General features: G+C 39.6%; 1 protein-coding gene across 1 annotated transcript in view; it reads left to right on the top strand.

Annotated features, from left to right (window-relative positions):
• The first annotated feature begins 4,018 nt into the window (after positions 1 to 4,018).
• LOC115795419 (solute carrier family 22 member 23-like) overlaps positions 4,019 to 16,414 on the top strand; it is a 48,947-nt gene continuing 36,551 nt past the window's right edge. Inside the window, exons 1-4 of the mRNA XM_030751315.1 lie at positions 4,019 to 4,090; positions 4,590 to 5,184; positions 12,929 to 13,032; positions 13,134 to 13,288. Coding sequence (XP_030607175.1) covers positions 4,810 to 5,184; positions 12,929 to 13,032; positions 13,134 to 13,288 — 634 coding nt within the window. The 5' untranslated portion in view covers positions 4,019 to 4,090; positions 4,590 to 4,809. The remainder of the gene's footprint in view (positions 4,091 to 4,589; positions 5,185 to 12,928; positions 13,033 to 13,133; positions 13,289 to 16,414) is intronic.

Genomic DNA, 16,414 nt, shown 5'->3' with positions numbered 1-16,414 from the left:
GTGCGAGAAAGACAAAGAGGCATCGTGGGGAGGGTTACACACCTAGTCCCCCTGTGAGGCAATGTTTAAAAAATGTTGGTGCAGATGTTTGGGGGCACTTCTCGGAATATGAGTTTATCCGATTGTGCTGATATGTGCAGTTCTAAAATGAAACAAAGATAGATGATGAGCTGGGGATAAAAGGGCACAAAAATTCCCGTAAAGAGCTTGAAATGATCTTTATAAAGAAACCAAGCAGCCTTTCTCAGCAGAAGAAGGGGACAACAGCTTACTTTGCTGATCGATTGTCCCCTCTGGTGTTTTAACCCTGACCTATAGCACACCTACTCCACGACACGTTCATAGGTGTATATAGAGGAGGAGATAGCTGGGAGTAGATAGAGAGGCATGGACGGTGACTTTAAGAAATCAACGCCCTAAACTGGAATGCTCATGTCATTTACGCCTGTAAGTTATTTCGTTTCCTGCGTCAAGCTTTTTTTTTTTTTTTTTTTTTTTTTTTAATTGGATTTGACAAACTTGGCATGACTTGTCTGTGCAAAATACCTTTTGCAATGCTGCAACTATCTCACAGTGATATGGTTTCACATCTAAAGGCAAAGCAACACAAAATGAATTTGTAACAAGAAAGGTTTCTTGAAAGGCCGGTGTCAAACTCTAGAAAGACACACCCTACATCGAGTCTCAGGTAGGCTGGATTTGTGGTGGGTGTGTGTATGTGTGCAATGCATGTTACCAAAACAAAAGACACTACGAGACTGAACATGCACAACTTCCCAAAAACCAGTCCAGTAATAGCTTCTGTTCCAAAAGCAATAAAGATGGGGATGGTGAAATTTGCTGTACTCTGTGATGAGCTTGTTTTACACTTTGCTCTGCAGGATAATCCTTGTTGGACCTTTCTGTTACAACAGTCACATCAAGGTGTGCCTACTGTTGCAAATGTGTCATTTAGTCAGCTTTGGTAATACTCCTCTGTCATCGAGCAGTGGAGAGAAGCCACCCTTTTTTCTTTATGTCACTCTTACTGTCTGTGTGATTCATGCAGACATAACATGGAACAGACACAGGTGAAAGTAAGCAGGTAGCTGACTGTCTCTGTAGTCCGGCTTGGAGTAAAGATTTAACCTAATGTTTGTTTCCAGCACTAAAATCTATCACGGGCCTTGGTAGAACACATGTTGTGAAGGTGACTTTGTCACTCAATTAAATACAACAAACAGAATCTCAATAAAAAAAGATACATTTTAAGAGCTTTAAAGAGTTCACGCTACCAGTTGAGGTTCACACCAGGTCATTTCAAATACGTTGTTGATATCATGTCGAGTGATTCACACAGACACTGACTCTGATACCAGCTGACACTTCTAACATCACACATTTGATATCATTTCCAGACACTGATACTGACATCATGCAGTGAGTAAACAGGAAAAATGATCCCTGACAGCTGGTTTATTTAACTGCAGACAACTGACATTGTGTCACCCATTAACCTATTGTCCACGCAAATGGTTCTTAAGACTTTCCAGTGTGCAAAACAATACCGAAAAAAGAGACATTTCCTCAATACAGCTTACAAGACAACTGGAAAAAAACTGCTGTAGCACATGAGCCAGGGATCCAGGATTCTCATCATTGTTAACCAAGCAGCCAAAACAACAACAAAAAAAAAAAACATAATTAGCCTTGAAAAGGCCATTACTTTGGATATCTGTTACTTTGACATGTAAACTCCTCGTCAGGTCATTAAACTCTCCAAAATTCCCAGCAGTATAACAGAGGACATGACCTTAGTCAGAAACAGCATAATGCCTTAATCTTCAGTTCCAAAAAAGGCCATTTCATAACAAGCTTTAAAAGAAAAAACTTTTTTGCAACATTTTCTTCAGCGACATTTAAAAGAATTTTAAATCAAGGTGCTTTGATGTCATAGTGTGTATTTAGCATTTTGTAGTCATAAAAAGTCTACAATAATCTTCACTGTCCATGATTTTATTGCTTTACTTACCTTGGCATTAACCTCAAAGTAGTAAGTCATACATTTACTCTCTGCAAGACTTTGAATCCAAATTGCACTAAAACGGTATCAGGATGGTTACTTAATTCTCTGTGGATGGTTATCATATGTTTTTGATCACAATATTTTATCTCACTGGTTCCCAATATCTGAGCATATGAAATGAAGCCTACATGAGACTACATAAAATACTAATTTCTATGAAACTGTAGTGAAAGCATTTTACAGCTCATGTGTAACTAGCTGCTTTATGACCCAGACACTGACAGACAAAACATCATCACACCTGTTCATGCAGCACAGGCTTGAGATGACTCATAGCGTCAGATGGGGCGGATCCTGGACACACCTTTATGAGTTGCTAGGGAGGGTAACATAATGTGATAGTACAATGGATGGCTGGTTTCTGTTGGCTCACAACCATGCCATATAATACATTACGATCAAATGCTTTGTGTAGATAATAAATGTGGATAAGAGACAGAGAAAATAGGCCCTTTGATTAATGATTTATTTTTTTATGTTACCTGGTAGACATAAGAAAATACCATGGCAGACAAAAGAGGAAAAGCCATATATATATATATATATATATATATATATATATATATATATATATATATATATATATATATATATATATATATATATATATATATATATATATATATATATATATATATATATATATATATAATTTTTGCAATGTTGTTCCAATTGGCCTCCAGGGGTCATCAGTGTGTAAGAAAATATAACAAGACACCGCAGCCCATTCAAGGACCCTCACCCGTCCTTTCAGTGCTCTCTAGGAAGCTGTCATGCTTTCAATCCATGCTATGATGTATGTGCCACATGTAAAATATGTTGGGATCACATCAAGGCTTACTCAAATGTATCTTTTTTTTCTTTATTGATAATCATCTAAGATGAGCAGGAGTGCACATCTTAAATAGTGAAATACAAACAAACACAGAACTAAAGAAAAATCCAATTAAAAAAAAGAGTTAATAAATACAAAACATACAAAAACTAAATAAAAAAGAGACAAAAATAAACAAATAAAAATAAATTTGTACTAGCACATAACGGCCAGGAGGGGGGAGCATTGCCAAATGCACTTCTGGTGTAGCTAAGGTAGGAGTCTGCTATCACATGGTTAGCTAAATATAGGTTATGAGGGTATGAAACGAATCTGCCCAGTACTGAATCGAAAGATTATTCATTTTATTTGTGTTATTTATTAAAATTATTCGATACATCTGTGGTCTAGTAAGTGGTTTATTTAGAAAAAATGTGTCTAATTAAGTGTAACCTTTAATTTTGTCACTATATGTGTTAATTATATTCATCATAGTGAGTTATAATCAATGTCTTACAACAAAGGAGTAAAGAAGGCAAAATACTGTATATTTTAAAAATAATCTCGTCTGATACGGATCGAGATTTTGTTAACTAAAATATGCTTGCTGTTGAATACTCTGTTAGGGTTTCTAAGCTGTGCTCGTGTTTTGATTAAACATGTTGAAAGGAAGATAATAATGTTTCAATCTGGAGTTCTGGAGTTGATTTAAGGAGCCTAAAGAAAACCTGGAACACAAGCCATGGTATCAGTTTACAAAACCTGAGCTAACGGAGGTGTACAAAGCATATACAACAAAAAACTTAAACAGGCCAAGTCATGCCTCAGTTATCAATCTACTACAAAGGGAGATGTAGGACTGTGGGGCTGCCCAAGTTTAGAAAGCTTAAAGTTTGAAAGCTATGAGAGATCAACATGTAAATAAACTTTATTATGGGCTACAACACAATCTCAAACAAGGTAAAATTATTCATTCCCTTTTTTCTCTTAGACTCACACTGTGGTTAACCCAGGAGTGTCTTGTTTGCTGGAAATATGGGCGGGGGAATGCACGATAGCCCCTCCCCCTCCCAGAAGATACTCTTATTTTGTTTTTTCCTCATATGTGAATATTTATTTGTACTGCACGTGATGACTTGTGTATCTTTTGTCTACACAATTTAGGACAGGGTCACTCGCAGCTTCTGGGAGCTTGTAGGATCGTATGGCCTGTAAGGAATGTTTTTGAAATTCCTGTTTTGTTGTTGCTGTTAGTTTCTTTTTACCTGGGGATATGCGTGGGTTAAAGTTTAGACTACTTTATTATATTCAGTCCTTAAATAATATAAAGATATAAATAGACTGCAAAGAACACAGAGAGAGCAGTAAAATATATAGCCCTACTGAGACAAAAGTTGTATTAATTCTCTTTTTTTCTTCCTTTGGGTAGACCTATTATAAGCTATGCGATTACATTACTATTCATTGTCTGACTTGTCCTCGCAAGGGAAAGTGGTATTACCATTGGTTACAGGCGGCCACGTTAAGGTAAAGTGATTAGCCACATCCTCTATAGGCAGGTGTGTTACCTGTGGCTTCCCCAGGAAGCAGTTCTTTGGCTCTGCTGTTACAGCTGACCTACAGAAATGGTATGAATCAGGCGACAGAAACGGGCATGGAGTAGTTTCCCTTGTCATTGCCCAATTCACTGTAATCCGCCTTTTGTTTCAGGACGTAGGTCTGCAGTCAGTCCCGCACGGGTTTTGGTGTCAGACGGAGGGAAGTGCTTCCTGATAACACGGAGGTGCGTCTTTATTTCCATTCCAGTGATTGACTGCGCACGGCTTTCACCGCCGGAACTGAAGCCACTGAGGCATTGTGGAGTCGACAGGGGGTAGCACTGCAGCCCCGGCTTCGCTACACATCGGAGGCATCTATAGGGGAAACCGCGATGGCCGTGGTGGAGCTCGAAACGGGGGACCATCAACCTGAGAACGGCTTCGTGTCACCCGAAACCACGTCGCCGGAGCTTCTGACACGCATCGACGGCTCTGTTCTGCCATTTCTCGGTGCATTTGGGAAGTACCAGAAACAGCTGATTGTGCTGACATGGATTCCGGCGTTATTTATTGGATTCAGTCAGTACTCTGATGATTTCCTCCTCGCCCAGCCAAACAACACATGTATCCAGCCTTTGGCAAATCTGACTAATGAGCGTATAGGTCCAAGTTCCACAGTCCACAATAACGCGAACAACACGCAGTGTAACTGCACTGAGTGGACATTCGAGATGCACACAGGACTTGTGCAGAATGTGGTTACTAAGGTAAGCTATCCATCTTAAGGATGGGGTTCCTTTCCATTACTTGTTATGCATCCTAATAAGATCGATATTACATTAGTAAGAGGCGCTTATTAAGACTGCAGTTAAAGCAGGAAAAACCAAAACGCGCCACCTTAAACAGTCGCGTTAAAATTCTGTCAGACTGTCTTCTAAAAGCACCCAGATAGTGGTTGTGGTTATGCCTCCATTATTGCACTCATCTCTCCACTTTGGGGCGTCTAGCACCTTCATTTCTATTCTGTAAGGCTTTACAGAGCCATGAACTGGCTCACGATGGACCTAAAAGTAGTAGGATTCAGGTGAGGGCATGCATGGTACTGACAGTGAGTCATCGCACCATCTGACACAATGGGTGACCTGTCACAGAGACAAGCCATCATTTCCACATGGGGCATACTGCCAGGGCTACTGGAATTTGCCGGTTATCGTAATGGATATAGTAGACAGGGAGCATTTGATTTGGAGCAAAGGTCATTACAGTACTCTCTGGAATAATGCAACCCCATCCCTGACCAAACATCACCCGACCCATCGCTTCCCTAACCAAACAACAGCGAGATAATCTTAAGGCTCTCATACTGGACACTTTCAGGTTGTTTGTGACTCTCAGGAGTGAGGCCTTTGCATTATAATATCTGTGCCTGCAGTTTTTGTAGTTGGACTGTGAGCCGGAGGAGGAACGTTTTTATATCAGTTTGTCTCCGGCTGTAGATCCTGCATATTCACATGAGGATGTACATTTTTATTTTTGTACTTCCAAAAAACAGTTGAAACACTCCAAAAAAAAAAAAACAAACAAAAAAAAATCAAAACTTATTCATTCTTATAACAGGGTGCAGTTGAACCTTAGAAATAATCTAAATGTTCAATATTCAGTTTTTTTTAAAATCCTTGAGTACAGTCACTACCTCAGACACAGTTGCAGAGCTGCTGCACCTTTTAAGGGTTTTGGAAATGTTGGGCTTGGAAGCTTCACTGTATTGCACCCGGCTTGCCTCCTCTGTTGTGCCAGTAGTCCATCTGCTTATCACTGATAATGTCCCTTATTAAAATAAAGCAAATAAAATGCAGCTGTGGCATTTTAATTTAGCTGTGCGCTGGAGCAGATGAAATCTTGATTTCATTTGCTGTCCACAGGGCAATTTGAGGGCTGGGGCTGCATAATAGGCCAGGATGATAAACTGTTTTTTTTATGGACAAGGGAATTCTCTCAGTGCAGCTGCATGTCAAGTCATATGTATAGGAATTCGATTGGGGGTGGGGTGGGGTGGGGGTGTTCCAAATTGCTAATAATCAGAACACGCCAGTTTCCTCATGGCTAAAGCAAAAACAGGTTTCTCAATATCAAGGCTGATGTGTGAAAACAATCATGGCTCTGCTCTTATGCAGGCATTGCAACTTGTATATGCTAAGATTTGTGTTGCCTTTGAACACACACTGAGAATGTCATGTTGATACTACCACCACTGCAGATCAGTGACAGGCCTGGCCAGTTGCTAAAAGTGTTTGGCAGTGCTTGTCTTCTCTAACTCTCAGTGTCCATATTCTGACAAGGTCACGGTGAGGAGAAGTTGAATCAGATGGCATGCGGGCAAATCCCAAATTGGAGCCAAAATTGAAGCAAAACTGTCTCTTGTACTTGTCATTTGTCTTGTCTCTTTTGACACTGTCTTCCAAGGCCTCTGCCCCCCCCACCCCCCCACCACTACCACCACCACAGCACAGAAAGGATAAGACACTCCAGAAGGAAGTGATGACTTGACTTTTAGCCCAGTGTTTGGATTGCCACAGGATAACTGCACATGCCTGGGCTCAACTGTCTGACACTCAATCCCTAAAAAGCAGGGCAGAGTGCCAACGCTGACGAGATGCAATAGTGTCTCTTACAAACTCCACAGTGCTCTGCTTATCCTTTATGTTGCAGGAGGTCAGCATGTAAATACTCCTAGATATGTCAACTCTGTGCCCGTTTCAAAATTTGATCCACGGTAAAGCATCCCTTGCTCACACCTTATTTTCTCAGGGTGACACAGAAAGAAGGTGGTGGCGAAGGATCCAAAGTGGTTAGTGTGGAGACCCATCCTAATTGAGTCAAAGCTCTCCTCAGGGTCCTGCTTAATTGAACTGAGCCTTTGAAATGAGAATATACCATTACTCAGAGGCAGTCTCTGTGCAACCTACCCTACTCATCTCGCTTTCAGATGGGCAGCAGCTGCACATGCTGCCTGAAATAGTGGCCTGAGAACCTCTTCAAATGACAGATTAACCTCTCTACTGATGCTTTATCAATTTGGTTCTTGCATGATAATCAGGTGCACATGGCAGTAAGGGACTGATTAAGATTTAATATTTACATCTTGGATTCTCCTCTTTGGAACTAGACTACTTTGTTTAGTCAAAAAAAAAAAGTATCTCTGGGTGTTTCTCTAAATGGCATTGTAAACCAGACACTGAAATCAACAAAGTTTGGCATTTCTAAATAATAAATAACCTAAATGATTCATTATAAAACTGCTAATTGCTGAGCTGAAATGGCTAGCCACTTAATCAGTGAGTTAATTGAAAAAAACCCAGCCCCGCAGTTGATTAAATAATTGAGAAATATATTTGAGAATATTAGAATAATTGTTAGGAGCAGACAGATTAATTAATCAAACAATTGTTAAGCTGTGCATGCCTGTGCCCATACTGCCCTCATACACTGTGCCATGTTTGTGTTATTCTCCTCATAGTATAGGTTAGTGTTCTATGAATGTGATAAGGAAGATATGTTTTAAACGCATTGGTGGGTACACCCAGGCACAGTATCTCTAGCTTGAGGCCACACACCCATAGATCTGAAAGATGATAATATAGTTGAACACCCATGCGGGCCCCTCTGCTCTGTGTCCAGTCATACTGTTTACCCAGCTGGTTGGCTCCTTCCACAGACTCTGGATCAGTGTGGGACACTTTGAAATAGCTCCAGCTGTCGAAAGGCGATGACCCCACTGCAGATACCCAGTCAGCACACAATGACAACCTCTCACAGTGTCAGCTGGGCGGAAAGATGCTTGTGTGACCAGATGATAAAACTCTGCTGAGGCGCCGTGTGTGTGTGTGACAAGAATGTGTGCTGTGCCGCTCTTTTCTGATAAGTGTTGTTTTGTAACAGGGAGGGGTGAAAGTTGTGACCCTTTGCTATGGTTTAAGTTTTTTTTTGTTGTTGTTTTTTTAGGATTGTATGATAGAATTTGGGTTTTCAGTACATATGAAATCTGACTGTTGACACACATGTGTAGTTGTGCTAACTGTCAACAACAGGAGGCCATGAATAATAAATTGAGAAGCAAAGGTTTGTTGTTTCACCATCTGTCACTGTTGATCACAGTAAAATAGCACTGCCATCAGCCAACTTGTCAAACATGGTATGGTATCTTGTGTAGTGTTTATCATAATCTGGATGCTATGAGAACAGTATTTGAAACATGGTCACGCTGATAATTTGACCTCAGGCTAAGTCCTTAAGGCTGCTTATCCAACACCACATGTGTAATGTTCCCTTTTTGACTTCTTTTACCCACATATTTACAGTGTGTGCACTGTAGGTATATCTTTTTCCTATAACTCACCCTTCTTTTACAATAATTTATACACTGATCTAGCTACCACCACGATATAGGATTTCAACCCTGCAGCAGTGGTAAACTTGCACTTGGAAGCAGACAGAGTCAGATAACCTCAGTGATGGTCTGTTGCTAGGCAGTAACTATGCAGCAGTCTCTCCCTGTGTTTTCTGCTGTCTCCTCACAACTGCTTTTGAGCATTTCTTTCCCTCTTTCTCTCTCCCTAGCTGGTTATCTATTCCATAAATGTGTTCTCTGCCTTCTTTTTTGCATCTCTCTCCATATCTTTGTATGTTCCGTGGTTACGTTGTATAATTATGCCTCCTTCCCCCTGTGGTTCCCTTCATTTCCCTCCCTTGTGGCCCCTCCCTCGCCTTTGAAACCCCCCCACCCACCGCTGTGCAGTTCAGCGAGTGCAAAAATGTGCAGCTGTGTTTGAGCATCTTCATCTGGGACTCGATGGTCTAGACTGATCTCTGGTGGTCAGTCTTTTGAGGGAGGTCAAAAGACTTCCTTGAGATTTTGATTGATTAGGTCTTAGTCCTTTGATGTTTTGCATTTAATGTCAGCTAACTGATTCACGGATATCCAACCAAACTCTGTCACTGACTTCTTTCCAAAATGAGCAAGACAACAGGAAGGGATCAAATGACAAAACATAGGGGCATAGCTGACAAGTTACATATGATGGTGAATCTAAATTTCAGCGATGCCAATTTTGTGCTATGGATTAATGTCATTCTGTGTCTCCATGTCTTTTCCAAAATGCCTAGTAATGATTGTGTGCATGGATAAAGAACCAGTTTTCGGTCAAGGTTCCAAACTGGGTTAAGTGACCCTCAAGTATCTGTATGTATAACAGCTGGCCATGTTTTCTACTGTAGAAAGGTGCTTCAGTGCTTCCTTTGTTAGCATAGGATACAGTGGCACATACTTTATGAAAGGAATGGAGATAATGCAGTCCCACAATTCAAAGGGACGTGCTATTTGGAAACAAACGCATTATACAACTGATAAGTGACAAACTGTCATGTAAATTACACCTGTGTTTTCCTTCTTCCGCTATAACATTAAAATGCAGATATATTTTTGACTTACAGTATTTTGTTAAATCCACAGGCAAACTAAATAGGCAGAACAGCAACCCCGCACTGTGTGAACTGCTGAGTTTTTTTTTTTTTTTTCTCTTTACATTAAATCTGCAGGCACATTATGAATGTTGTTGCTTTTGACAAAGTTGCTGCCTCGTGTGAAGTAATTACAATCAATTTTTAGAAAAATGCTCAATAAATAAAGCTAGTATGTTCTATTCAAATGATCAAAGCGGTTTCATGGTTGTGTAACTGTGTCTGCAGTGGATGTGTCCACATATTGAGTGTTGAGTGTTTCTCTATTACCAGCCTTTAGAATTATCACTGATTAATTTCTGGGCTGTTTTCAGAGATGATAAAGGCGCTAATAAAGGCAAGGATTAAAGTGAAAATAGGAGCAGATAGCAGGGTGAGCTTCATTGATTAGTCATTTAATTTGCTTTAATTATTGTGACTGGTATGCTTGATTATTTTTGTTAATTTCAACCTTTATAATAAACTGATATTCTAGACTGGGTTGACCACATTTATAAAAGCTGCATAAAACAGTACATTAAGAACATGTAGAGCAAAATATCTAAGGTGTGCTTTTTGTAGTTTTTGGGGGTTCTCTGTTCTGCTTTTCTCTTTTCCAAAACTTTGGTTACCATTAATGTTAATGAAAAGTGACTAGGAAAGATGACATGGAAAACTGGATAGTGCTTTTAAGTAAAGCAGTAAAGCAGATTAATGGTGTGCCATTAACATATTAACTGTCTTTAACACTGGTGAGACACTGCTGCTTTGTCTGTCACATGTGTCTTGTGAATGCTGATGTTGGTAATTTACAACATTGGTCATCTGCCTATAGTCACCCACGCTTTTCTCTTCTGCTCAGTCACCACCCTCCCAGCTGTGCTGATATGTGTCATTCTGGCCTCTGAGTTTAATTGTTAGTCTCTCCAGCTTCCAGTTTCTGTTTTTATTACAGTCTTTGCTGTCTGTCTTGTGGTTGCGCAAAAGGAACTTGTTTTTCTCTGTCTTTTTCTGACATTGATACTGAAACCATGTATGAGTGGCATGCGTGAACCATGTGACACCTTGGTGACTGTGTAATTCCTGGGGCATTCCGTTCTGAACAGCTCACCATGGTAGAGTTTATGGGAGAACATGATGACCCCTCAGAACACCACCCCCACCCCACCCCCCCGCCCCCCCAAAAAAGAAAAAAAAAAGTAAAAATGAACAAACAACCTTTGCTAACTTGACTTTGTACTTCAGCATAAGGTAGATGTGCTAAAAAAATATAAAAATAAAATATAATATAAAATATAATGTATTTTGCAAATGTATTGAGCTACTCTTCATTTCTTTATGTAAATTTGAGGAAACTGGGCCAGTCAAGGACAAAAGAAGAAGTGGCATGCCTTAAAAAAGCAAAAAAAGTCTTACACAATTTACACAAGAATTGGAAAATCACTGGCACACGGTCTTATGGATGAGCTGGTAGAGGTGGCTGGGTAGATGGAGGTCTCGGCTTCCCTGCTTAGGCTGCTGCTCCCACGATCTGGACCCAGATAAGCAAAAGAAAATGGATGGATGGATGGACGGTTTTATGAAATGATAATTCCAAATTCAAAAACGTTTGCTTCAAATCATTGTCAATATGTACAGAGGGGGTCAGGAGAGAGATACAACTGTGAGTGTCTACAGCCATCTGTAAAACACGGTGGAGGCTCTGTCATGGTTTGGGGCTGCATTTCAGCCACTGGTGTTGGGGATCTTGTCAAAACTGATGAAATTATTCAAGCAGAAAAGCACCACCAGATCTTGATTCACCATGCAATACCATCTGGAACGTGTCTGACTGGCAACGGCAATGATCCCAAACATGTTGCCAATGCAGTAAAAGCATACCTGGATAGAAAAATGCTGTACATTCAGTCATGGATTGGCCTACCCAGATCTCAAGATTTTAAAACAGTGTAGGAGCATCTTCACAGAGAATGAAACATAGCCAAGATCCAAAGAATAGCTCTGAATGCCCTTCAAGAAGCCCTGAAATTACAGAAAGCTTGTATGAGAGAGTACAGGCTGTGTTGAAGAATAAAGATGACTTTGCCTTATATACTGTATTTCCATTTATGTTTGCACATGTTTAAAAAATGCTGCCAAAATATGAAGAAATTAGGCAAGACTTTTGTACTGTTCTGTACTCTACCTCCATTTAGAAACTGTATTTGTTTATAGTGAGAGGGTTTAGTGTATAGAAGAGGCTGTCCTGAGGTTAAGATCATTCAGTCTTTTACCCATTCCTAAGAGGCATAATCATATAATGCTAGTGATGGTCAAAACTATAAGTTCAAATCTGAACTGTCATCACTATCATGCATCTATTTAGTGTTAGGTCTGTTTGTCACAACATAGCACTGCTGTTGGAGAGAAAAACTGAGGGTGTACTTACATGACAAGACAAGTCAAAGGCACATTTCAGTTGTAATCTGGGAATATAGATTTTGTAGGGTTTCAGTCACCAAGTGAGTAAAGGTAGAACCATTGTAATAAAGCTTGACAGCATTCAGAGAAGCAAAAATAAATGATGTAATAAGAAAATGTTTGCTTATGTGAGGAAAACGCCCAATATATCTTGATTAATTAATTAATTAATTAAACTATATAACTGTAAAACTTCATTAACCGAAAATCAAAAATATCAAATTTGGTAAGAGATGCTCTGTTTGGCAGTATCATTGAACCTAAAGATCAATAACTTGTCTGGACTAAATAACAAAGGAAAGATAGGGATATTGTGTACGTGTTGCTATACACTAAATGCCAAGAAGCTCATCTGTTGCAGGATATATTCTTCTCACATATCAGAGAGTTATGAGTGATGATATTGCTCAAGAAATCAGACAGACTTACAAGTGAATGTTAATCAACAGATGAAAATGCACTATCCTCAAAAGATAATATTGATCTTTTGCCTCCACATTATCTACCCAGCATCATTTTCTTGAAACTAATACCTGTGTTTATTTGTCTCTGCAGTGGAGTCTGGTGTGTGACTCAGCATGGAAAGTCCATATTGCAAAGTTCTCTCTGTTAGTCGGGTCCATCTTTGGATACCTGGTGTTTGGAATACTTACTGACTGGTAAGATTTTCCCCACCATCCTTTACTGAGCAATAATGCCAAATAAAATGGGATTTTATACATGTTACAAGTATCATTTTTGCGCTTAACTTACTTTGCAGGTTTGGCCGCCACCCAGTGCTGATCATATCAGTACTGTTCATGTTGGTGTTTGGGTTGTCTGTGGCCTTCTCTGTCAACGTCCCGATGTTCAGCACCTTGCGTTTCTTTGAGGGCTTTTGCCTGGCAGGAATCACCCTTTCTCTCTACGTCCTCAGTAAGTAATTCAGTAACTCCCTACTAAAAGCCCCAAGGTTTTGTCTGTCAAACACCTTTACCCTCAGGTACTTGCCAAGATGATTGTTTTACATAAAAGAAAACAAGGGAAGGTTTCCCAGAACAGTTTTGTTACATGTTAGAAGCTCTTATTTGTAACTAGCTTGTGAATTAGCTAGCTTACTCTTTGTAAAGTGCCAGCCTCCAGTTTGCTTTTTTTTTCATAAGAATTTCATACAGCTGTTTAAATATTCACATAATGGCTACATACAGTCATGCAAGAGAAAGTTTTCATAGGACTCTGCAGTCCTGTGAAAGTACACCCCATGATTCTGTAGCTTGTAGAATCACCTTTAGCAGCAATAAATTGCAGTAGGTGGTTTCAGTATGATTTTATAAGTTTCTCATATGATTGTGGAGGAATTTTGACCCACTCTTCTTTATTGCATTGGTTCAGTTCATTGAGGTTTGCAGGCATTTTGTTTTTTGCTCAGCTGTCTTAAGATCCTGCCACAGCATTTCTGTTGGACTGAGGTCTCAACTTTGAAATCTCCGTTATTTCAGCTTGAGCCTTGATTTTAACCATCATCACTTGCATGGAAACTCTTTGGAAAGCCGTGCCTTTTTTGGTTTCCTCTTTGTATACAATTATTTCACTTTTTTAAGTCAGTCCTGTTTTCTTGCCTTAGAGTTTCAGGCTTCTCACTTACAACATCATCGCCACTTTCTGGCCAATTTGGTTCTTACCACCATGATATACTAACATATACATGGTGGTAAGAACCAAATTGGCCAGTGTTTCACATTTCATCAATCTGATGGTAATTTTGTGTACTCACATATTAGTAAATTACTCAGTTTTGGCCATCTGCTGTCAGGCAAGTGGTGTCACATTTGACTCTAGAATATCTTGGTATACAGAAGAGCTCATGGTCGACACAATGACTGCAAGGTGCCCAGGTCCTTTGGCTGCAAAACAAGCCCAAATCATCATCCCTCCATCACCATGCTTGGAAGTTAGTATGAGGTAGTAGTGCTGATATGCTGCGTTTGCATTTTGCCAGACATGGCACTGTGTATTATGGCCAAACATTGGCCACTTTGGTCTTATCTATCCAAAGGACATTGTTCCAGAAGTCTTGTGGTTTGTTCAGATGCGGCTTTGCAAACCTAAGCCATGCTGTCGTGTTCTTTTCAGAGAGAAGAGGCTTTCTCCTGACAACCCTTCAAAATAAGCCATATTTGTTCAGTATTTTTCTAATTGTACTGTCATGAGCTTCATTATTTAAGATGCTAACCTAAGCCTGTAGAATCAGAGATGTAGCTCATACTCTGTGGACCTTTTGCAGTTTCTCTGAGTAGTACACAGTCTGAGCTTGGGATGAATTAGCTGGGACATCCACTTCTGAAAAGGCTGTGGCATACACACACCTGAATGCTCCAGACCAGCAAACTGCCAAAACATTTGCTTTTATAGAGGTGGTCGTGTTTGTTAATGTATTTAATTAGCAACATCTGTTCATGTTCACAGCATATGAAAAGGTAAACAAACACACAGTGTATTCATAGTTCTTGTTCTTGGTTTTGGAAACTTTAAAAAAAAAAAGACAGAACACTGAAAACTCATGTAAACAGCATTAGAAAACTCAGCAGTTTTCTTGGAGTCCAATGCAAGCAACATAGCTTGTTCAGAAATCAAAATGTGCCATTCCTTGTTACTGTTGCTAGACTATGATTGGACCAACATACATAATTGGTAATGTGTGGGCTCCCTGTCTCCATACTGATAATAAATGACCACATCAGCATTGCAGAAATTAGTCATTTGGAATGGAATAAATGACATATTAGTTACTTGGTAGATCTTGGTAGTTTAGTCAGACTGGTCTGTTTTCAGCTTGGCTGCTTGCGTAGGAAGTATGAGCAAGTTCATCAAGGTCAGAGTTGCTTGTTGGGACTGTGAATGATGTATGTTTACTTAATGTGCATCATACATATACATATTTGCTTCTGTGTGTGTGTCTACTTCCTCTTATTTTTTTGTGTGCTACACTGTTAGTGTTTTTACTAACTAAATTGCATACCTACACAAAAAGCTATTCCACTTTAATTCTAGTCTCTTGCTGGGGGTAGCAATCAGCTGGAAGAAGAGTAATTATGTTGCACTAACCTCTTAACATTTATTAAACTGAATGCCTGTGCTGACATTAATTCTCATTACTTACAAACTACCAGCCTGCTTAGCTTTAAATTGAACTCTTTCATTTTCATTTAGATGCACCACCATGTTTTTTTCCCTGAGATTTTAATCCTTGTTACATCTAATCAATAATCTAATACGGGGGGGGGTGGGGGGGGGGCGTTGTCTTCACTGCAATTTTTGCCATTATTGCAGGATGAGTCTGTAGAGACTGTAATGTTTCTGGAGATGAATCATCTCTCTTAATGTGACCTTGTATCTGAACGGTAAAGTAATAGTTTTGTGAAAATGTTGTGCTGTGTTGCATCCTGGTAATTGGTGCTGCAGTTGATGAACGTTCTGGGCTCAGCGGTGGATCCTTAAGAGCCTCTTTGGCTGCAGTAATTGACCAGTGCAGAGGAAAGCGAAAGGGGAGGACAAGAGGGAGGGAGCAAGGATGAGATGATGAGGGAAGGGGCCCTCAGCGTCCTTGTCATTCTAATTTAATCCACACTGCATACCTTGAAAAGCTTTACAGCACACCCATGATGGTGGGACTGTTTTTTTTTTTTTTTTTAATCTGCTCGCAGCACAATTGTGGGACTGAAAGAAGCAAAGGGTGGGAGTTGAATCAAATTTAAATTAACCTGACATTTACATTCATTGTTTTCAACTTATGCTAAAGTTTGTGGTTTAGTAGCTCTCAGCAGGGTGGTTGGAGCCCAGTAAGAGGGAGTGGGTCAACTTTTTTTGTTTTTGTTTTTTTGTTTTTCTTTTATCATTTGAATGCAGAATACAGACATTAAAACATTAAATATTTGAGTTAATCAATGGTAAATAGAAATGGCATTGTTTCAAAGGCTTCATTGCAGTATTGTACATTTCAAACAAAGTTTATGGAAATTAGTTATATGCTTCTTTATGGAAAAACATTCTGATGTATAGAAA

Source organism: Archocentrus centrarchus, chromosome 17 (genome assembly GCF_007364275.1).
Source record: "Archocentrus centrarchus isolate MPI-CPG fArcCen1 chromosome 17, fArcCen1, whole genome shotgun sequence".
Lineage (NCBI taxonomy): Eukaryota > Metazoa > Chordata > Actinopteri > Cichliformes > Cichlidae > Archocentrus > Archocentrus centrarchus.
This window is presented reverse-complemented; position numbering and strand designations above follow the sequence as displayed.